General features: G+C 44.1%; 1 protein-coding gene across 3 annotated transcripts; it reads right to left on the reverse strand.

Annotated features, from left to right (window-relative positions):
* Window positions 1–1,278: 1,278 nt before the first annotated feature.
* slf2 (SMC5-SMC6 complex localization factor 2) lies at window positions 1,279–22,739 on the reverse strand. 3 transcript variants are annotated; one of them, XM_080781509.1, is made up of 21 exons: window positions 22,582–22,739; window positions 19,369–19,534; window positions 17,993–18,151; window positions 17,195–17,371; window positions 15,699–15,744; window positions 11,946–13,852; window positions 11,361–11,437; window positions 10,659–10,760; window positions 9,381–9,548; window positions 8,590–8,701; window positions 8,377–8,464; window positions 8,037–8,178; window positions 7,839–7,926; window positions 7,140–7,316; window positions 6,318–6,412; window positions 5,674–5,761; window positions 5,104–5,223; window positions 4,214–4,291; window positions 4,003–4,089; window positions 3,676–3,744; window positions 1,279–2,243 (listed from the first exon to the last, which is right to left on the reverse strand). In XM_080781509.1, exons 2-21 carry the CDS (start codon window positions 19,468–19,470, stop codon window positions 2,043–2,045), a joined length of 4,083 nt encoding a protein of 1,360 aa, XP_080637635.1. In that variant the 5' UTR covers window positions 19,471–19,534; window positions 22,582–22,739; the 3' UTR covers window positions 1,279–2,042. The 3 variants fall into 3 exon arrangements, with proteins under 3 accessions (XP_080637635.1, XP_080637634.1, XP_080637636.1); XM_080781508.1 differs by having other exon boundaries at window positions 16,217–17,371; XM_080781510.1 differs by lacking the exons at window positions 17,993–18,151; window positions 19,369–19,534; window positions 22,582–22,739 and adding an exon at window positions 16,217–16,322 and having other exon boundaries at window positions 17,195–17,317.
* Between the last annotated feature and the right edge of the window lie 451 nt (window positions 22,740–23,190).

Consider the following 23,190-nt stretch of genomic DNA (forward strand, 5'->3'; position numbering starts at 1 on the left):
TACCATGGCGACACACTGGAAGTAGGGGAGGGGGGGGGATAAAGAGTACCTACCGAACAGTGATGCGATTCATTCCACAGATTTTCTTTTTAATTTACACATAAAAGTGGCAATACCACAATGTAAAAAGTCCCCCCATCCCTTAATTATATCAGTGATTCTCAAAGTGCGGTCCGGGGTCCCCCAGGGGTCCTTGAGGGAGTTCCCAACTAAATGATAGTTTGTAACCAGTTTCTATGATGTATAAATACTTTTTTGCATAGTACTATAATTGTAGATCATTAACTGTTCAGATGAATTGAAAATGAAGGACCCCAATGGCCGTAGTGCTTTCTTGTTTGTTCGTTTTTTAATCCTCTTAGCAGACCTTGTATTGAACTGTACTTTCCTGTGCTTATTCTGCAAATTGTTTAAGTATTCAATCAATCAATCACTTCAGCAAAAGTAGGCCTACAAACAAAGTAGATTGATTGATTAGTATGCAGAATGGGTACATTTCAAACGAAACGAAACGAAGTCAATAAAAAAACTGTGGACGAACCATATGCTAAAGCACTAAACTTGTTTACAACAACTAGTAGTGGCATAAACACAAAATTATACTAAACCTTGGACACACAAAGTATACTAAAATACCAATAACCTACATGTTAATCACTTATTCTTACTAATAGTAGTATTTGTTTAATAAACATGTATAAATATTGTTTATACATTCCAGACATATTGAAAAAACTGTACGGAATGTTAGGAAAGTGCCCCATCTGGGGACAAAGTGGAGGAACTACACGTCTGTTTGTCGTGATTTAAAAGGCCCAGGTGATATTTAGATATAACGGATTAGATTTCCTATTGCTCTTAATATTCTCTTGATTATGGTCGCGTCTTTGCAGGACACGCATGTGTTTTTCTTTGCTTCTTTATATCAAATGATAATCACCAATAACAAAACGATATAATTGCAGGACCCCCAAAAACCAGAATGGCACCATATGTGCTTTTGAAAAAAAATAGTCTCAACTATTCCACAATCTCCGAATGCTATATAGCCTGGAACTACACCTCCCGAAATCCAAATAAGAGTAAGGAAGCTGACATTTCTGTTCACGAAAATATATTTTAAAATATCTTTAGAGCTTATTTTTTGAGCTCTCAGGGTTTTCTTGGCGCCTCTTCCACTTTAGAATTCTGTCTAGTCTCTATATTCAGGCCATAACACATATTCATATTGAGAATGAGAGCTTTCAGTTACATACCATTGCGGGAACCAAATTAGAAGAACATTTTCAAAACCATTTTAATAGAATGATCGAAACTCCAACAGAGCAATTAGAAAACAAAACAAAGACATACGGTGTTTCAATAAATTACACAACTTAACACAAGATTTAAAGGCAGTGAAATGAACACAATGGCACAGAAGAACAAATTGAACACTTTGGTCAGCAATATTGCACCTAATAAAAGTAATAAATCGATAATCTGATAACAATCATATCCCCCCCCCCCCCGGGTAGGAGGGGCTGGAAGAAGCGCCGCAGCTTGTGATTGGGTGAGACGGGGCCCATCGGTGAGGTAGGGAGCACTCCACTGTGTTCATTGTAGGGTGGTAAGACGAGGATTTACTAATCTCTGCCTATCGGGTAGTAACTCGAAACGGGCTGAATCGGCTCAAGCGAACTTGAGCCACGAGAGACACCACCGAGCTTGCTAAAGCGAGCGAGTTGCCGTGTTCAACGTTGCGAAGACCCCGCCCCTCCCCCGTCACGGTCTGAATCTATAGGGAAAAAGTCCCTCCCACACGGTGAGGGAAAGCTAGAGCCATATTAGTAAGGCAGAGTTATGACAACTCTGTTAACTTCATGCTCTTCTACATAGACTTTTTTTTATTGAAAAGGGACAACTGGAAGTTTACGGAATGCATTGGAGTCTATGGGCTCGCACGAGCACATGAACCACGTGACCAGGCTGTTTTCTGCCCCCTCTTATGTCTTAACTCTGTCTTACTCTATGGCTCTGGGAAAAACTAGTTTGTGTCCCGTTCAGCCCTGCTGTCCAGCCCTTTCCTTCTCCTCCTCCTCCTCCTCTTCCTCCATCTCCTCCTCCTCCTCCACCACCACATCTTCCTCCATCATCTCCTCCTGCTCCACCTCCTCCTCCTCTGGGATGGGGGGCTCTTCCTCCCCCTCGGCACTGCTCAGACTGCCCATCCTCACAGGCTTCCAGTAGTCGTACAGCTGACCCTGGAGGTGGACAAAACACGTGATAAACCAGCTGCAGTGGTGATATCATGACTTCCATAAAAGTTAAATAAGTAAGGGATAATATCTGGCTCAGTGGTCATTGTCGGGAGATAATTCACCGACAGGGAGTTTAACCACCGAGGCGAAACCGAGGTGGGTAAACTCTCTGAAAGGTGAATTATATCCCGACAATGACCACCTAGCCAGATATTATCCCGCTTATTACATGGCTACCTAACATAAATTATAAATTGACCCAAAACACAACAAAAAAAGCTGGTGCTCAGAGGGTTTGATTAGGCAGCGGTCTGTTATAGAGCGGAGGGGTCATTATCAAGACATAACTCACCGCTGAATTCAGCGATTGACCAATCAGAATCAAGCATTCAACCAAACCTTGTAATAAATAAAAACAGGTCCTTCAGCACACCTGCACATACGTCGAGTAGGGGTGTCACGATTAGAAATGTTAAGCTTGGACGATTAATTGTCACACATATAATCGCGATTAACGATGTGTTTGTCGTGTTCGCATTAACAATGGTACAATTTGTATTTGCTTGCCTTTTAGGCTTCCTAATGAAATTGCACAAGCAGATATGACAAATAATGTCATTTTACAAATAAACCACTGACACTTTAACCATTCTTTAATCTTTCCGTGTGTTTCTTTCCAAAACATTTACAGAAATAGCTGATCACTAGATCAGCTATGTTTTCGCTATATTTGAAATATGTATGGACATTTTTCCACATGGAAACGATTGACAATTATGCAAAAAAAAAAAAGCGATTATCTCAAATAGTTGCGATTAGGCGATTGTATATCGTTGCTGCCGAGAGGAAACCTCCTAACTCCATTTGTTTTGCCTTTTTGCAGCCAACACCCTTTACATCTGTGTTGTTTCAAAAATATTGAACCAATGGAAAGTAGTAAAAAACACTCTGGACAAATCCTCTTAACTCCATTGGACCCTCAAACAGTCTACTAAAGTAGCTATAACTACCCCTCTCATGCAAGTAATTGACAATATATACAGTCACAACACCAACAATATTGTATTGCATTGTTTTTGAAATACCGGTATAAGGTTTTCTTAATTTCCTGAAAAATTTACATTTTGGAGTTAGGTGGTTTCTTCCCAACAGCAGAGATATGTAATAATTGTGACAGACCTAACGTGAAGAACAGGTGCGTAAGATCAGGCAGTCAAAAGGGAATCACGCACACTTCACTTAGATGACAGTCAGTCAGTGCGACCGAAACATATTCTCAAAAATCACTGTGGCTGTGAGTAAAGACAGTGTGTGGGGTGTGTAACGTACTTCTCCCATGTTTTAGAATCTACTTTCAGGCCAAGATTCATGAATCCTTAATTGCGGCTTAAAGGAGACGAGTACATTGTGACTGACAGGCAGCATCAAGACTTACATTCAGAGGTCTGGTCCTCAGAAGCAGCATCTGCCAGCGGGTGTAGATCCTCGCCACCAGATCCTTCACCTGGAAGAAGGAGAGGAGATGAAAACAACGGCATGTACCTCCCAGACGGGCCTGGGCCGTGGCTTAGCGGTCGCCGGTCCAGGCACCTTGGCTGGTAATCCAGTCTGGCAGTGTGCCGCGGGTTCGACTCCCGATCCCAACGGCCTTCACTGCATGTCACCTCCCCCCATTTCCTTTCAGACTACTGTCTATCCCGCTATAAAAAAATATAAAATAAAGGCGAAATAAAAAAAGAAAAAAACAGACAGACAGACTTACCGTGCTGCGGTAGAGACACTTCTCACTCTCTCTGATGTGAGACTTTATGTGGAACTCCAGTTCAGAACACAGCGCAAGCAGCTGCTCCTGAGGACCACACAGCAAGGAGTTAGATATGTTCTTAAATGATTGATAATGTCTTTATTTTATGAATCGGTCAAATCGATTAGTTCAATTAAGCGCTGCACCCCCTACAGCATAGCCGCCGTACCTTCTGTTGTGTAGTGTAGAACTGGAGATTGGACGCTTGGTTCATCAGGGTAAGAAGGCTGTTACACAGGTAATAGCTCTGAAACACACCATGAAAACAAAGGTTTAAAACAAAAGACAAACACAAATGAAATATTATAATTAAGTGATATATTTTGTTTTACCCCAGCCCCCTCCCATGTTGAAGTCGCATACAGATAACCCATTTGACCACAAATGTTAAGAATGTAACAATGTAATTTAGATTATAGCATATAATCTGCTGTCGGGAAGAAACCACTTAACTCCAAAATGTTCATTTTTCAGGAAAAATAAATAAATAAATAAATAAATCAGGAAATGAAGAAAGCCTTATATTCTGAAAACAAAGCAATACTGCCTCATCAAAGGTTGTGTTGTGACTGTATATATTGTCAATTACTTCCATGAGAGGGGTGGTGGAGTTAGGCGTTTTTTAGGGTCCAATGGAGTTAAGAGGTTTTGTCCAAAGCACTTTTTACTACTTTTCATTGGTTCAATATTTTCGTAACGGACTGGGCCGTGGCTCAGTGGTCCAGGCACATGTGTGGCAGTGTGCCGGGCATTCACTTCTAGTCATGTTTACTAGTTGACTAGTTTACTAGTCGACTAGTTGTTTAACTACATATATGTAAAAAAATTAATTACTCGCTCACTGTATAAGAAATGAAGGAAAACTCCTTAGACCGAACCTCTATAGTTTCTTGAGGCACTACACTAGTTCTCTCTGCATTCCGTGTATCTTGCATACACGGAAGTCTTTTCCTTGCATACATTTATTTACCTGGCTTATTGTGAGAGTCTCTGGATAGGAGTGTCCACTAAATGGCAGACATTGTAATTGCGTATTGTTAATTGCAGTAAACTCCTGACCTGCATGTCCAGCGAGTCCTGGTCGTCGTCGTCTTGGCTACGCTCCCTGGCGTTCTGCCGCAGGCCGTGGAGGAGCGTGGACGGACGCATGCGCGGCAGGAAGTCGCGCAGGGCAGACAGCTGTGGCAAGGAAGGAAGGAAGGCGGGATAAAAGAAGGAGAGTCAGAGTTAAAAAGAAACATCCATACAGAGCAAAGTGACTGTCACTGTACCACCCAGGATGTAAAGACGCTACAAGGCAGTCACACAAAGAAGCGTCAGATATATTATTTCACACTACTAGGTGCGGTATGAACTAGTGATGCACAATTAACCAAAACAAAAGACACCTATGGGATCGCATATTGTGATTATTTTTGCCACAAGAGAGACTTTAAGAGAGATTTAAGTCAAGCACTTTGATGTCTGTTTAAAGCCACAGTAGTTGCCTTGGCTCCAGGCGCCACATTTTGAATGTAGTAATGTTCAACAACATACATACATATTTTCATGAAAAAGAAAAGAGAATCATGTGAGAATCGTGGTCTCCCATCATGTGAGAACCCCCCCCAAGTTCTGACAATAACACACCTGGAACTCTCCAACGGCGGGCTGGTACGTGCAACTTCCATCCAGGAGCATGGAAATCATGCACATACTGAGGTGTCTGCGCAATTCCCTGCACACACACACACACACACACACGCACACGCACACACAATTAGATGCAAATCAACCCACAAAATATTTAAAAATAATATTAATAAATAAATAAAAACAGACCCAATATAGTTATTATAGTTTATTATACAACAGGTAGTTCGAGGAAGCAATCTGATTGGTTGAAACAGCCTTCTAGCCGTGGTTCAAACGAGCACCACTCCACACCTAATCAAAACTTCAGCTGATCTGTTCTCCCAGAACGCAGCAAATCGGTGGCTTGGCTAGCTAAGTTTCAGCGATTTTCTTAGTTTTAAGGGTAACTGTTGTATAATTGCAATATTACACTCGAGGGGGTGGTTTAACGTCATTAATGCACGCCTGTGATGCTGCAGTTAAACCACCCTCTCTCGTGTAATATTGCTTAAGTCACAAGCTCTTGTTAATACTTTTCATTGGTTAAATATTTATAAAACACACAAAAATATCCAATGAACATCGATGGTTATTTTTGCTACGCTTGCACGTCAGAAAAAGGGCATTAATTTATGGAGAACAAAGGGTGGGAGCCTTACTGTCCACGGTCGTGAAGAGGCAGCTTGCTGACCAGACTGCACATGTTGTGGTGGTCAGCGGTCAGGCCAACCAGAGCTGCACACATCCTGGGGAGCTGAGGGGAACACAACAACATGACAGCGTTATATTAATCCATTTAGACCCGAGGATGCATGTGTGTCACCTTAGCTTTTAACCACTTTAGCCATTATGTTTAACTTTAGCTGTTGAAAAATAGCACATCTACATAATACATTAATATTATCTTTCTAAACCAACTTTGATGATGGAGAGGGCCACTATATTTCCAGTCACTTCAGAGGGCCACATTGCATACACTGTCGGGCAGAAACGTATCTCCGCATTTTCCGAAATTAATGCCCTATAGCTGACCCTATAGCTGTTATTGTTATTTTGCATGGCTGTGTTGTTGAACACATACACAGCCTAACGTCAGGAAAGTTACATGATCCAGGTGATGGCAATAATACTAATCACCGTAGTCTTACCGTGCAACATGATAACTCCTGTCGGGTGGTCGTCAAAAGTTGATTTCTCCCTCTGTCATTTCCTGGTATTTTTAGTTTATTTAAATAACGTCATGCAAACCTGTCCAGTGCATAGCCTACTGCAGGCCTGGTTGACTGGATTTAGAAGACATTTTGATGCTCTTGCTACCGAAATGATCGATATTTATATGGAGAAATCCCGTAATTTAACATGAATCTCTATGGGGGGGAAGGACAGCTTGTCCTGTCTCCTCGCTGCTAACGTGCCTATTGGACAAGGACGGTTTGGGGAGGGACGTAGCGAAGGGCCAATTGTGACAACCCTGGACTCACCGTGTCGTCCCAGTCGCTGACGTTGCTGACGAGGCTCTCCAGCAGACAGTGCAGCTTCTCCAGATGCTGCTGCACCAACTCCACGTCCAGGCTCAGTCTGCAGAGCACAGTGAGTAGCAGCAGTAGCTCCGCGTCGTCATACGCACATGGACACAGACGGGTGCAGAAGTCCAGGTACTGCGCGCACACACACACACACACACACACACACACACACACACACACACACACACACACACACACACACACACACACACAGAGAGAGAGAGAGAGAGAGGGCATTTAGACCAGTGGTTCTTAAACTTTTTCATGTCAAGGACCCAATCGTTATCTCATGGACCCCCATTTGAAAAGATATGCCAGGGAAGATTTTTACGGGTGGCTCTAGCGCTGATATTCTCTCAACCATTTTAATTTCAAGCACCCCCAGTTTGACATGCATTAGGCCTCAGAGCCCCATTTAATGGCATTTCTATCACTGGAACCCACAATTATATTTACATTTTCAGAGTTACAGACCCATAAGGATCTATCATTTAGCTGGGGACTGCCTGGAACTCCCTCACCAGACCCCACTTTGAGAACCATTTTAGACCAGTGGTTCCCAAACATTTCGAGTCGAGACCCAAAAGGTTAGATTAGACATTTGCCTGGCTGGGACCCAAACTAGTCGGTCGAGCAGAAGTGTGTTGACGTTACCTCGAGGACGTCGATAAAGTTGTGCAGAGGGAACGCACATGGTTCCCCACTGCTCGATGGGCTCTCACTGCCAATATGGATGCCTTCCCTAGAGACACACACACACACACACACAGTTTAAAACATTAGCCCACATGTGACACTATTAACCGATACTGATGTGCGAAGACTAAAGACTGTTCATGATCAAGGACTCACAGAACATCTCCCTCTGTGAAGGCGGGCTGGAGGCTCTCGTTAGGATACAGGCCCACAAAGGGAACTCCCATGTTCATGAAGACCAGAGTGATCTCCGAGATGCTGGGAACCCACACCGCAAACTGCTGGCATCCATTTCTCACTGCGCACGCGCACACACACACACACACACACACACACACACACACACACACACACGCACACACGCAGCAGGAAAGACAAAAAGGTTCATTATCTCTAGGGTCGTTTCCGAGCTGTACAGAGGATACATACAGTAGATAGATGTACATTCCAGCGATGTAAATTAACAAAAAGGGGAGCGTAAGGTAAGAATGCAGACCTCTCTGATCGGCGGCGGTGATGGCGATGTCGGTGAGGGAGTTTAGGATCAGCGTGGCAGCCATTTGCTCTTTGTGTACCGACATGAGCTGAGGAGGGGAGAAAGTACATGACAATGACTACGTGCCTGGCCTGCCACATAATCACACAAAGCCTCGCGTTGGAGCGGCTAGCGGTTTACCCGGGGGTGCTGAGAGCACGGAGAGTACGTTACCTTGAAGAGGAACCGTGTGGCGTCGGGGGGGCAGGGATCCGACTCATACAAGCTGTAAGCGCTGGTAGGAAGGTCAACTCTCAGGTGCTTTCTGAACTGAAAGGGTCCCAAACTATCGGAGGGAGGAAGAGAGAGCCCAATGTATAGACCATAATGCAACGGCAAAGTTAATTAGTTATAGCACATTTCAACAAAAAACATTAATAAGGTAAGTATTAAAAGTGCATCTCAAAACTCCCAAGTCGGGAGAGGCGGAAACGGCTAAAAGTATGCAGGATTAAATCATGGGTTGAAATCCTAAAGCATCCCGAAGCAGGAGTTGACACAAACGGTTGCCCGTGGCAAGAAAATGAAACGTTCGGGCAAGTGGAGTTTGCTTTCAGGTTGCGCCGGCGATGCCAAGTGCATTCCGTGCACGCCTTTTTACAACTAGCAGTTGCATTCGTTTCACTCCTCCATGTTTTACCTTTTTCTAGTGCTCGGATCACCCCTCTTCTTTCCTGTTCTATAGTCCTGTTGATCCTTGAAACACCGACCGTACCTTTTTAACTTCTGTACCTCCACTGAGCACAATTTTTTTGCTTAGCAGTTGCACTCATTCTGGTTTTTCTCGGTATTTATCGATTGGATTTAACCGTACAAATTTGACCGATCATGGAAAATATACTTTTCGGGGCAAGTAGAACATGACCTGTACTTGCCCAACGGGCCAAGGGCTCCCCACCCACCTCTGAGACCTTGGTGTCAACCCCTGCCAGAGCCTACAGTATGTGTGTGTGTGTGTGTCTCACCAGTGCAGAGTTTTCTGCATGGTCCCCTGTGGCGTGGCGTTGCACTGTACGAGCTGCAGGGAGTCCTGGCTGAAGATGCGTCCGGCGCTGTCCAGGTGGAACACCTCTTCCCCTGGATGGACGTCACGCATGCTGCTGGGGGCCAGAGCATAGCGCTGCAGGAACTCCCTGAATGGGAACACACACCAGTAAGATGCCTTAACACATTTAGTACCGGAACTGCATCAAAATAAAGGCGCTGCTTGTGCCAGAGTAATCGCCAGAGTAGTGATCGCTTCTATTTTGAAAGCCATGAACCGGAAATACTTTCTTAAAAAAGTTGACTGACAAAGTGACCTCACAAACTCCGATCATCTTAATATATTTATATACGCTCCAAAAAGAGTTCATATTTTGCGGGAGAGACGGATGAGGAGCAGAAACGCAGCGCCAGCATATCGATCCATTCATCACCACGGAGAGCGCCCTGGATCAGGAGATACGAGTCATTCTTTCCGCCGCGCTAACATGGGAGTCAATGACAAGCTAATAGTTGCACAGAGCGTTGGCATACGGCAAGCGAAAAGCGAAATGCCAAAAAAAAAAAAAAGAATAATTCTGAATATTATCATCTCGCCCCGCGTCGTTTGGACGTCGCTAGGACGTCCACAGACGTCGTAGGCACCTCTCGGTTCCAATCCTTATGACGTTTCAGGACGTATTATGTACAAAAGAGATTTTAGTCGACTAAATATACAGTTGATTTAGTCAACTAGTGTTAGTGTTAGTGTTTTGGCGGGCCTTGATTCCACCGTAATGGCTGATTTTACATTTGAAAATAGCTGATCTTGTAGATCGGCTATTTTCAGCAGCATGCAAACAAGTGTAAAGTTACTTGTGTCTTTTACTTATACTGGATCTCTTGTTCAGTTTATTGTTCTAGTTTTTATTGACAGAATTGTCAGTATATTTAGTCTTAGTCATCGTAGTATATTTAGTCTTAGTCATCGTAGTATATTTAGTCTTAGTCATCGTAGCTTAGTTTTCATTCAGTGAAAAAAAGGTAGTCGACGAACATTTTTCGTCATTGTTTTAGTTGACAAAATCGACACTGCACTCAAGGCAGTGTGTGCTGTGCGTCTGTTCAGGGTGATCACGATCATCATTTTAGTCCATGATTAATTGTCAGAAATATTAGTTGATGATTCATTGTCAGAAATATTAGTCGATTAATTGTCAGAATTAAATGTGACTGAAAAGAACATTTTTCACCATAAATTAACGATGCCATTAGCTTACCGCTGTTCAGCCCAGGTGGCGTCTTCTTGCTCGTCCTCTGCCTCTTCGCTCAACAGATCCACTTTACAGTCTTCCAGCAACCTGCTCTCGTTCGCCTTCGATCTGACAGACAAACGAGACACGTTAAAGGCTAAGCTCTACCATGTAACTTTAATTAGTGCGCAAAGTGTTTATTTTCAGGTTCGAATGCAAGTCAGAACCTGCTCGAGTGGGCAGGCTCCATTATCTCAGGTTCGAATATGATTATTATATTATACAATTGTTAATATTATCTATCGATAATTTTCTTTCATTCATTCGAGAAGCGTGTTTTTATAAAGCAAGGCTTTTGCACACCTACAGGCGACAGGTGCGTAGGAGAAGGTAAGGTGCCCGACAATGAAAAATAAAAAACACTGTCTTCAAATGCAGTGAGAAAACTTTAATAGGGAAACGGCAACGTTTCGGCCTATGTGGCCTTCATCAGGCTATCTTTCAGAAGCGTGTTTTAAAATACATTTGAAATAAGATGGATGGAGATGGTAACAAATCGATTAAACACTTAGATGATATTTTATATACCATTGCCGCACAATTTTATCATCGTCTTATCTTATTAGAGGTGTGTAGGTGGGGGGGGGGATTCATGAACAATTGTGATTCTTATCAAAATCGATGTGTTTTTTGTTTTTTTTTGCTGGTAAAAGTTACAGTGGTTCATACTCGATGGTGTTTGTGATATGAAGCAGTGTCTGATCCAGGGTGTTCTTGTAGTGGACCATTTTGGACGACACAAGGTGCTGAAAGAGAGAGAGAGAGAGAGAGAGACAAACGGGTCATTAGATCTGTAGTGTAGACCCAGAGAGAGACAAAGAGACAAATGTATTTGGCCACAGATGCCTGCCCCCCCCCCCCCCCCCCCCCCCCCCCCCCATCTGAAAAAGAGTTTGTGCCAGTGACTCCCAGAAGAGAAGATTGTGTTAAAAAATTCAAAATTATTAATTATTGTTATGTTTTTCAAAATTATCTTTTGAATAGCCATTTAGCCAAAGCATAAAATATGGCAAAATGATTAAAATGATTGTAGAGCTATATAAAATATATTTTGGTGGGGGCCACTGGGGATTCTCGGACCAGACTTTGAAAACTACCGATTTAAAAAGGACTCCCAGTATGATGGTAATTAGGCCACGGCCCAAAAATGTGGCTTGCCTCCCAAGGGGGGGGGGGGGGGGACGATGCCCCCTCTGGAACCACCCTGGGCTCAAGGACCCCTACTTAAATTGCCACTGCATGAGTAATACTTACTGTATTGGAATGCTCAGGTTCTGGCATGGCCGTCTGCCTGGTAATGCGCTCCATGAGCTCCCGCATGGAGCGCATCTGCTCCTCCTCCTCATCCTCCTCCTCACAGCTGCTGCTGGAGGAACTACTGGAGCTCTTGGACAGCTTCATGTCCAGCTCAAAGCTCAGGCCCACTTCCAGATCCAGAGGGTCCTCATCCTGATCCGCCTGTGTCTTTGCGGCCCGTTCGGCGCACACCACCCCAGGCGTGTCGGGAGAAGAGTAAGGGGGCATGGCGGAGTCGCTGCATTCGGAGGCGGAGTCTTCTTCCTTCAAAACAACGCTCTGGCACAGCCGCACGTTCTTCTTGCGAGGAGATGTGCGAAGCGGCATGGCGGAGTGGCGTTTGGAGACAGCGTCGGTATCTTCGTTCGGATCGTCGCTCTGAAAGAGCAGCCGTGGGTTCTTCTTGCGAGGAGATGTGCGCCTTTTGTCGCTGCGCTGCCGGAGCGAGGAGGCGAAGAACGGGCCACTTGGGAAAACGCCGCCTCTTTTAAGACGCATGTTTTCCAAATCCACGCGGTCGAGTATCACCACTGCCATCCTTTGCAGTTTTGGCTTCAGTTGCAGAGTTACCCCACACTGTGACCCGACTCTAAACATACCGGAGTCCGCCACTCTGTCGGAATCAGACCCGCAGCCTTCTTCGTGCGTGGCGGGGGGGCCCTTTTCTCTGCCAGTGGCAGTGTTTGCTGGTTTGTGTACAGGGTCAGGAGTAAAATTAAATATGTCATATGTCATATGCCCCCCTAAAGCCGGTCTCTTGTGTTTTAATGACAGTCTTCCAACATATCCAGCGTTTGGTTTTAGCTTAGTAGACGTCCGGTCTGTGCCTCGCCTCTCCTGTCCCCTTGTACTCGTCTCTCCTTTTGTGTCATCTCTTCTCTGGTACTTGACCAGTAACTCTGCACCATCTCTTCTCTGGTACCTGACCTGTACCTTTGTGTCATCTCTTCTCTGGTACTTGACCTCTACCTTCGGCTTTGACTCCTTTTGGGAGACTGTACTTGCAAGAGGAGGTGGTCCTTCGCCGTCGACGTTCCTTTTGCATTTTGCAATCCAGCTGTTCAAGCTCCCATCCTTTGGCCCGTTCCTGGACCGTTTGTCACTCTGCTTCACAGTGAAAGACAGGGGCATCACCCCGGATGTGGACGGTCTGTGTGGCTGTGACAAGAACAGTTTGGTCACGGGAGACTTGGGTGGCTGCGACAATGCCCGTGGGGTCAGGGGGAAATCCGGCATCTGTGGCAAGGACAGTTTGGTCACGGGAGACTTCGGTGGCTGTGGAAAGGCCTGCCTGGTCAGAAGGGACTTGGGAGTGGGTGACAAGGACATGCTGGTAAGAGGGGACTTGGTAGTCGGCGACCAGGGCAGTCTGTTAAAAGGAGAGTTTGGTGGGTGTGACGATGGCGGTCTGGTCACAGTAAAGTTGCGCGTCTGTGACAAGGACAGTCTGTTCAAGGGAGGCGTGAGTTTCGGTGACCCGTACTGATGTCTGGTGAGGGGAGACTTGGGTGGTGGCGACAGGTAGAGTCTGGCCAGAGGTGACGACGACTGTCTGGCCAGAGTCTCTGATGGGGGCGAGACCGACAAAGTTGTCTGCACGAGTTTCTGCTTTAGCGCCGAGCATGGCGATCGGCCAGATGCTGGTGCTGTATGGAGACGGCCATGGGCTGTCTTGGATGACAAGACATTGCTCGGTGAAGGCTTGGGTGCCAGTGATGATGGGGAGAGGGACTGCCCAGCGCTGGTGCAGACTGGTGATCGTGCTGGTGGTACACAACTCGGGTTCTGGACGCATAACTTCTTGGCAGAGATGTCAGCGGATTCAGATTCCCTGGACCTCTTCATAGATACGAATGTGCTTCCCCCTATAAGAGAGAAATGGACATCCGATTACTTATTGTGTTTATAGCAGGCAAACTCCAATGCCAGGTAAACAATATCTGTACAGAGCCCTGTATCATATACTGTAATTATCCTCACTAATAAAATCCCTGAATAGCCACAGATTCAAGGATTGTCTCTGACTAATACTGGAACCAGGGCTCGACAGTGCGACTAGGTACTCGCATTTGCGACTAAAAATATCACTGTGCGAGTTGTAAAATTAAATTTGTAGCACAGGTGCGACTACAGGATTTCACCATTCAATCGTGATAAAGACAAGTCTCTGTCTACAGCAAGTGCACATTCTATAGTCGCGGTTCTATACCTACATTTATATTTCTGAACGGCGGTGTCGTTCGCCAAAAAGAGCAGAGCTACAAGCTAACAACGTGTCGCGGCTCAATGCGGTTTTCATTTGAAGATCTGTCCCTTTGCTCCCACCGCCCCTCCCCTCCCTGTGTTGCTGATCAGTTCTCTTCTCTTCCCTGTCAGCAGCGAAGCGAACGCAACAGGATAGCATTAGCATGTATTGGTAGCACAGAAGACAGAAGGAGTTGCTAGGACCCCGACACGTTGAATACTTAAGTTTGTAATGTTAAAACATCACTTGATATAACTTTTAACCAAACGTGGATGAAACAGCGTGCAGCCGCGCACGTAAAGAGTGCACGTGCGCACGCACATGGAGTGGACGGATGGATGTATACCGGTATACCAAAACAACCCTTGCTAAGCACCTCGCTAAAAGCGTGTGCGCAGCAGCGCAATACGAATGACAGACCTGGCTGGATATATTAGTCAGTGGCTAGCTATGGACCAGAGCTAGTCAGTGGCCTCACTGGCCTGCATAACGAGCAACGTAAAAGCCTATAAGTCGGATTTTCTGTCTGAACTGAAGCAGTCAAAGCCAACATTACTAATTCACCATCGAGTAGCCTCTGCACTAAATGTCACACTCACATGATAGAACAGCAAGATAAAAACGGATAGTCTGTCCATCCATCCATAAAATGAATTGACTATCTATCTATCTATCTGCATACCAAACTAATAATCTATCAGTATAAAAACAAATTGATTATATAGATTATATAAAAAAATATGATATCCAGATGAATATCAATATTGTGATAATTTCTGAAAAGATATTGTGATATAATATTTTGTCATATTGCCTGTCCCTACCTCATATCACTTTATTAAAGAAAAATCACACCTGTGTGAAGTGAGGCGCACTCTTATCATCATACATCATGTTTTAATTTACGTCATATTTTGACCTAATTTCTCTGTTCATTGTCAATGGCAAATATTGAGACGTGTGGGGACTAAAGCTGTATATAGGAGGGGCTAGCGCCCCTCAAAAACACATTATTTGATAACTTTTCATCGTGCTCCTAAAATAATTTGTGTGCTACTAGATTTTTCAACTTAGGCGCACACGTGCTACTTGGAAAAATGCTAAGCGTCGAGCCCTGACTGGAACGTATGTTCAGTAAAATGTTGGTCTGCTACTGCCATAAAAACAAAACAGATAATAATAAAACAAGCTATAATATGAGTTAAACAAAATGTAATTTGATTGAAACTGACCATTTACATGGAATTGCAGCTTTTCTTTTTTTACTTGTAGTTTAACTAAATTGTAACTGCAATGTTGAGCACGAATAAAGAAGAATTTCACACTCTTTTACTTTGTAAATGTGTGAAGTGATCATAAGGTCTGGTTTGACTGACTGACGTCAATAGCAGTTGGATCGGCCCAAATTCAGGCAGTCGAAAACCCACCTTGAATAATCAAAATGCAGCGCAAAGAAAATACAATACCTGGTACGGACGAAGCGTTGTCCTTATGCTGTTGGGAGGCACAGTCCTGACAAAAGAAGAAAGCAACTGGTTGAAACAGGGAGCCGAACATGTTGCACAACAGCACTCCCCACAAATTGGTCTAATTTATGACACATTAGAGCAGAGTATTCCGTTTAAAATCAAAGAAAACTCAACTTGACCTCACCTGCTGCCAGTGCTTTCACACAAACTAACTAGAACGACGAGCACTATCTCAGATTTGTGCATTACAATATGTCAAGGGCCAGAATAATTAGCCAAATGCCTGACAGGACCACTAACAAAATACAAATGCTTTCCGATGCAAGACTCACGTTTGTGACTTGCCAAGCATGCTAGGCTAGCATTCTCCATCCGTCCATCTATGGATATTGGCTCTGAATCGGAGGCCTTCCCCTTACTAAGACTAGTTGCGATTCAGCCATTAACCCAACTCAGCCAAGCTCCAAATTCCAATGCGTTTCTCTTTTTACCATCACATATAAAAAGGGCTTTACCTGATGACCTACCACAGGCCAGCGTGGAAGAGGAGACAGTGAAGGTTTGCATGCAGTGGAGGACGGCGACATCATGCCTTGTCGCGTAGGTGGCAGCCGGAAAGGACTGCGAGAGGTGGAGGGTGACAATGATGGACTGGGTCGGGTCAGGGGGTTCAGTAAACAAGACATGTATGGCTTAGAAGACGGTGATGGACTGGGTCTGGTCAGGGGGGACAGTAAAGGACTGTATGGCTTAGAAGACAGTGATGGACTGGGTCGGGGGGACAGTAAAGGACTGTATGGGTTAGAAGACAGTGGTGGACTGGGTCGGGGGGACAGTAGAGGACTGTATGGGTTAGAAGACAGTGGTGGAGTTGGTCGGGGGGACAGTAGAGGACTGTATGGGTTAGAAGACAGTGGTGGACTGGGTCGGGGGGAAAGTAGAGGACTTCCTGGGTTAGAAGACAGTGGTGGACTGGGTCGGGGGGACAGTAGAGGACTGTATGGCTTAGAAGACAGTGGTGGAGTTGGTCGGGGAGACAGTAGAGGACTGTATGGGTTAGAAGACAGTGGTGGAGTTGGTCGGGGGGACAGTAGAGGACTGTATGGGTTAGAAGACAGTGGTGGAGTGGGTCGGGGAGACAGAGGACTGTATGGGTTAGAAGACAGTGGTGGACTGGGTCGTGCGTTAGGGGACAGATAAGCACTGCATGCAGCAGAAGAGGTCTGCGACAGGGTCTTGGGGTTAGAAGTGAATGACGGGCTGTTCCGGGCGGGGAACATGCTGCATGCTGCAGGGGACTTCGGCAGGATTTTTCGGATTTTCGGCATGGTTTTTGGGATTGTCGGCATGGCAGTTGACGGTGACAGGTCGTTTCGGGTACTGCATGGGGTCGGAGATTGTGATAGGGTTTTGGGGGTAGGCAGGGGCAGTGACGAGCCGTGTCGGGTAGGCGAGTTCAGTGAAATGAGGTTCCTGTTGGGGTAAGTTATAACCTTAGAGGGTTGGCCACCCCACAGATTCCACTGTCCACACTCCACTGGATTCACAGGGATCCGGTTTGGGAAGGGTACGACGGTATTTGAGCAGGGTGGTGAAGCCTCCTGGTTATGTGTGATGTAGTGGGATGGCAGAGGGGGTTTGTGGTACTGGACAACAGGAATGGGTTTAGCCTAACAGAGCACAGACGAACAGGGGAATCAATCACATCAAATGAAACACATGAACGAACAGGCCAAGAACAGCAGATGATACACTTGATAACACGATGAGAACACTTCATCTTGACGCTGTTCGGGAGAAAACCCTGTTACTTTCAGGAAATGGGGAAAGAATCACCTGTTCCAATGTAGTTGTGATTATTTAGTCACAACCTCTTTTCATTACCGGTAGTTAAATATTTCTAAACGCCAGACGGACTTAAAGTGGCTATGACATTTCTACAACTGAGCAAATAGAGCCTGCCTGCTTGCTCATGGAAGAAATTAAAAGATTCAGGTCAAAATTTGTTGTCAAACCAGAAACAAAAGGATCTTGATAGAAGAGCAGGGAGACAAATACAACCACCCCAATAATAAAAGTTATATATTGAATTAACATACATTACCATACAGATTGGACAATATAACAGTTTAGTCATAATTTAAAACAGGTTAAATAATTTAGAAGACCTAGACCCCCCGAGACACACAGGGCAAAGAAGATTGATCATTTAGAAAACAAATAAAAGTTGAAATATGGAGACATGGTTTCTGTCCTACACAGCAACGGATATTACAAGTGTAAACAGCTACCTTGCTTGATTCCTGTGCCTGTGTCATTGCGCCACAATGCATTCCAATGGGAACTGAAGACGCCTGAGGTATGGTCACTTCATCTGTCCTGCTGACGGGGAACAGACAGCGCTGGCCGAAGCTCTTCACTGGACTGGGGCTTCCACAAGTCTCATCCTCCTTTAAAAAAAAAGAAATGTTGGAAAATATCCCTGAAGAGTTTCTAACACATGATCAATATTTAATCAAGATCCTTTTAGCATCAAGTTAGTTGAGTTTTTGTTTGTGTCTGTTCTTCCTTCAATAAAAGTTAAGTGAAAAAAAAATGAAAAAAAAAGAAATGATCACATAGTGATATTTGCCAGGTGAAAGAAGCTCTGTCTCCGTTGTATTCCTCTCCCCCCCCCCCATATTTAATTTGTATGATGCGTGTATGTTTGTGTCACAACCTCTCGCCTCGCGGCAGTTATTTGCATGAGCTGTCTCTGTTGTGTTTCCCCCCACCCCTCCATATTAGTCTGATTATTATTTTAGTAACGTCACGTCATGTATGTTCGCGTGTCACAATCTCACGCCCGTTTCAGCTGTGTTTGGTTTTAAGTTATATATCGAGTACTTGTTATATTGATACTCTTCCTTCCCCGTCACCCCGTGCAGTCTCCGTCGTGGCTGCCAGGAATATTTGACCCTCTCCTTGAACCCCTTCCCATTGGCCAGAAGGCATCTTTGCCGTTGGTTGGTGTCCCATTGGCCAGAAGAGCCAATCAGATCAGTCGATCAGTCAAAAGTGGTGAATTGGTGAAATGGTCGCGTACATTTCATGAGCGATATCCGAGAATGGAAGCCATCATCTGGTCTTCTTTTAAAATATCTTTACATTTTATTTTCGAATTTCCATTTCTGATAAGCAGCAAGCTAATAATATGCTTCGGTTATTTTGATTCATATATTAGTGCGCGGCTGTAAAGACGAAGTGGAAGCGGGGAGGAGGCGTTACATCAGCACATTTTCAGAGATTCTGTGCTCCAGACAGTATGATGGAAGCATTTCAAAATTGCAGGAAGCTACAGTCTATATGTCAGCTTGTAGATCTGCCGTTTACATAAAATGTTTTTTTTCCTGAACTTTTTTAAGCCTTTTCATAAAATAAAAACTAAACAAGCAATGCCACAAACAAACAATTGACTAACTGAAATTAAAAACATGAAATCCAAATGAAATAAAATAAATTACACCCGTGTGGAGTTGCACACCGAGTGGTGCAACTCCCCGCCAACCCTATAGGTACTCATAGTCATATACTGGTGCTCATTAACGTCACATAGGTAGGTGAACACAGACATTGCTGTTCCTTCACCACTCAATAAACCGGTGAAAAATTAAAAAGCCATAATAACCTTAGCCCTTCTGATGGGACTGAAGTAAAGTCCCGACTTGTATGGACCGGTTAACCCCTGAGATTGGGGGGAGGACGGCAGCGAACCCCTCCCGGACTCCATCGTTGTGGCTATATCCAGTTCAGCAGTCGGTTCTTATGATCCGAGAGGTCATCATAGGGACCTGCTGGAAACACAAAGGTAGACCATATAAAATACGATGACTAAACCAGTTGGATCTATATCCATATTATGGTTCTACCACATCTATCTGATATCAGCACTAGGTCGGCTCGGGCCAAATATAGGGATTGTCATGAACAGCTCATGAACAAACAATATTTCTGAATGATTGAGATATTTTGTAAAGTAATCGCTTCTGGCAAATAACAGAAGACATATAACACATTATTGTCTGCTGTGTTGCTTTTAGATGTCTTCTACACACTGTGTAATTTTATAGAGGTAAAGAGCATAAAGTACGTTTCTGAACATGCCAAGTATTGCGAGACTGTACACCGTTTCCTGTCTGGCAGCCAAATCTCACGATACCCCCGGAACAGAAACGATACCTTCTGCTGTTTAAATCCTCAAATAAAATGATGTACTGTGCACTCTGTGAACATCGAAAAGCAAGTGATTGGAAAACAAACTGTGATATGTCATCTTTTATATGCCTGAACCGATTATATGACACAGGTCTCAATGGTTCATAATGTTTGTTATGAGCTGGTCTAGCTCGCTTCATTCATTGCTTTGTATTCATGTAACTTCCGGTGCGAGATTTGGCTCCCATGAAAGTGTCATGGCGCTGTAAAGTGATTACTTTACAAAAGATCTCAGTCATTCATAAATAGTGTTTCTTCATGAGCTGGTCACTGAGCTCTCATTGACTCCAGTGCATTCTGCCGAACTTCCGGGTGTAGTTTGGCTCCAATGGTGCCAATCTGCCGTCTGGAATTGCGTGATAGCGGAAAATGACGTTGGTGACCTTACCTCCATTTAATATACCTTGATGTAGCCCAGGAAGTTAGTGAGCCCAGTGTCCATGACATCATATACGCTGCTAAAATCTAAAATAACTAAAAACCACATATTACACACATAAAGATCCCCAGGAAAGTGTTCTAAAACCTCTAAATGTCATTAACATATATTATATTTTTTGCAAAAAGGATGAAAAGTGTCCCTTTAACCACTTAGGCCCTGTCCGAAAGCAACTTAGACGCCATCTGCATCTACCATCTATGTCACAACAAGTCAACAACTAATGACAGCATCCAAGTTGCAACACCCTCCATTTGACAGTCCATTCATCAAACAGAAAAGTCCTACTGATTGAATTATACAGCGTAAACCCAACAATATTATATGCACATATGCAGAAAATAAATCATGCCTGAAGGTACAGAGTTTATTGACAGAATCTAACGTTGACCATAACAAGGTCGGCTACTTTTTGAAAGAGGTTATAAGGTTTCCATGATGTCTAAAATAAGGAAGCCAGAGTTACATTGGGGATTGTGGTTACATGTTTAATGTAACCATACTGTAACTTCCTTCAGTGACCTTATTTTGAGCACATTGACTGCTCTTCAGTCTAAAGACCAGGCAGTGTCATGATCACATCACTCACTCTCAGGTGAAGGCCAAAATATAGTCTTTGAAGAAGAGAGCTACAGTGATTTTCCAAAAACAGCAGATCACTTCATGATGTGTTGTAAAGCTTGTAGATCAACCATTTCCGCTATTTTGCAATTTTGTTTTTGAAAGAAAACATTATAAACTTTATTAAATGTGTCAGTGATTCTCTTGCATATTCAAGTTAGTTGACATATCTGCCTTATGCAATTTGTGATTACCAAGCCAATATGTTGCAGAGAGAAACTGCAGAGGCACTCCGGGAGCGTACCTATGTACCCCAGGTTCTCCAGGGATGTAAATAGGTTTTCAATGTAATGGGTCCCGGGACCCAGGGGTGGTCTTTTAGATGGGTCCCAACTCCCAGGGACATTTTGTGTCCTACTTCAACGATGCTAACTGCTAAGAGTACAGTACCGAGTACAGTACAGTATTGCATCCCAGGACCCCCGGAGGGTGGCATGATTGAGTTCTTTCTCAGTTTAATTTATTTGTGCCCCTCTTACAACAATAAACCTATCCCCACGCCGCAAAAAAGGTTATTTGTTCCCCGCCTACAATAACCCTAAGGTAACTGGGGAACATAGAACCTCAGGGGAACATAGGGTTGACCCATTGGGCAATAGAGGGTATGCACGTGACATCATCATCAAATGCGGAAGTCATGCAGGAATGCCTACTGAATGGCAAAATAATACTTTCTGGCCTTGACAGCCCATGCATCCAAACAGAAAAGTCATATCTGATTGCATTAAACAACAACAATAATGTTAAACTCACTTTGCTTGTTGCTTTGCCACTCGATGTGCCATTCACTTTAAGCATGCGCATCCCTTCTATTTGGGGATAATGTCGTAAGTTCTTGCAATTAAGTTGCTTGCAACGCGTTGTGTTGCAATGCTGCAATGATGTCCTTGAAATGATGGTTGTTTATCACTGCTAGAGCCGTAAACATCTTCTCTTATGGGGATCCCTGGCAAGGCTGGCATACCTTTTTAAATGGTGGTCCGCGCGGGCTAATAAATGTCGATTTATTTGGCGGTCCTTGTGGGTTGGCGGGGTGACCACCTTGCACAAAGTAACCAGCCCGGGACGAAACCGAAACCGACAGGCACAGTGCACAAACTAAACAAATCGACGTATTATTATTATTTACGCTCTACAGTTTCTATTATGAAAATCACGATCATAACGTTGCCCCACTCAAAAACGTGTTATGCATCAACGTTTCGATTGATTGATTGAAATATGTATTAACAGTTTGCAGAATTACAGTACATTTCAAGCACAACTCAATACAATCAAAGACTGTTAACTGTGAGTGGACGAGCCAATAAAGCATTACACTGACTCGTTTACAAGAGGGTCCACCTTGTGACCACTTTAGCTGACGGCTGCTAGCTGCGTCCATGTGTACGTTTTATTTTTAATAATAATGACAGCGTGTTGTTGATTAGCAACAGACCCGGAAGTGCGGTTGAAAACAGGTTAGGTTTGGTTAGCGTCATAGTAGCATAACAGCAGCAGCCTAGTTCCAAACCAACAGTTACAGGACGATGCACTAACTCCTTGTTCTGGGATGGGGTTTCCTACCTTTATGACGTCCTTCAAATCTGTGGTTCTTCTCCTTCGGAATGCGACGCAATGCACTCCGCTGAAAGTAGAAAATTATTCTACTTTATCCGCCTTCGAGTTCGTAATAGTAGTTAAACTGTAGTAGTTCTGAGTCCAATCTCCAATCTCTCTCTTTCTCTCTCTCTCCGACGTGTGTGGAATCTGTGGACTGGATCCCGCCTACCGCTGTACACAACCCAGTGTTGCCAGGCCAGGGTTTTGCGAGGGAAGCAAGCAACCAGGTCTATGAAAACAAGCCCAAAAGGATTGATTGATTGATTGATTGATGTGAAGTGAGGGGCGCTCTTATCATCGTACAATTTCATCATGACGTAACATGTCGATTTGCTCAGGCACATATGACGTAAATTCCCCATTCATTGTCAATGTGAATTTTACAGAAAAACAACCCCAAAGTCGCTGATAATAAGCGGACATGGCAACACTTACTATGACGGAAAAAATGATGCATTGTGGGACCTGGTGTCTTCTTCGCTGTAGTTTTATGACAAGTGAAATAATCTATGGAATCCGTGTTTCTCATATTTAACATTTTTATGCATATTCATATGCATTTAGCCATCTTTT

Source organism: Protomyctophum bolini, assembly GCF_963924005.1.
Source record: "Protomyctophum bolini genome assembly, chromosome: 14".
Classification (NCBI taxonomy): domain Eukaryota; kingdom Metazoa; phylum Chordata; class Actinopteri; order Myctophiformes; family Myctophidae; genus Protomyctophum; species Protomyctophum bolini.

Coding starts and splice junctions, on each gene's coding strand:
- slf2 (XM_080781508.1), bottom strand. CDS start 19,470: ATGGAGTCCGGGAGGGGTTCGCTGCCGTCCTCCCCCCAATCTCAGGGG. Junction 8,702..9,380: donor ATGCAGAAAACTCTGCACTG/GTGAGACACACA, acceptor TCCCTCCGATAG/TTTGGGACCCTTTCAGTTCA. Junction 6,413..7,139: donor TCAGCGACTGGGACGACACG/GTGAGTCCAGGG, acceptor TGTTCCCCTCAG/CTCCCCAGGATGTGTGCAGC.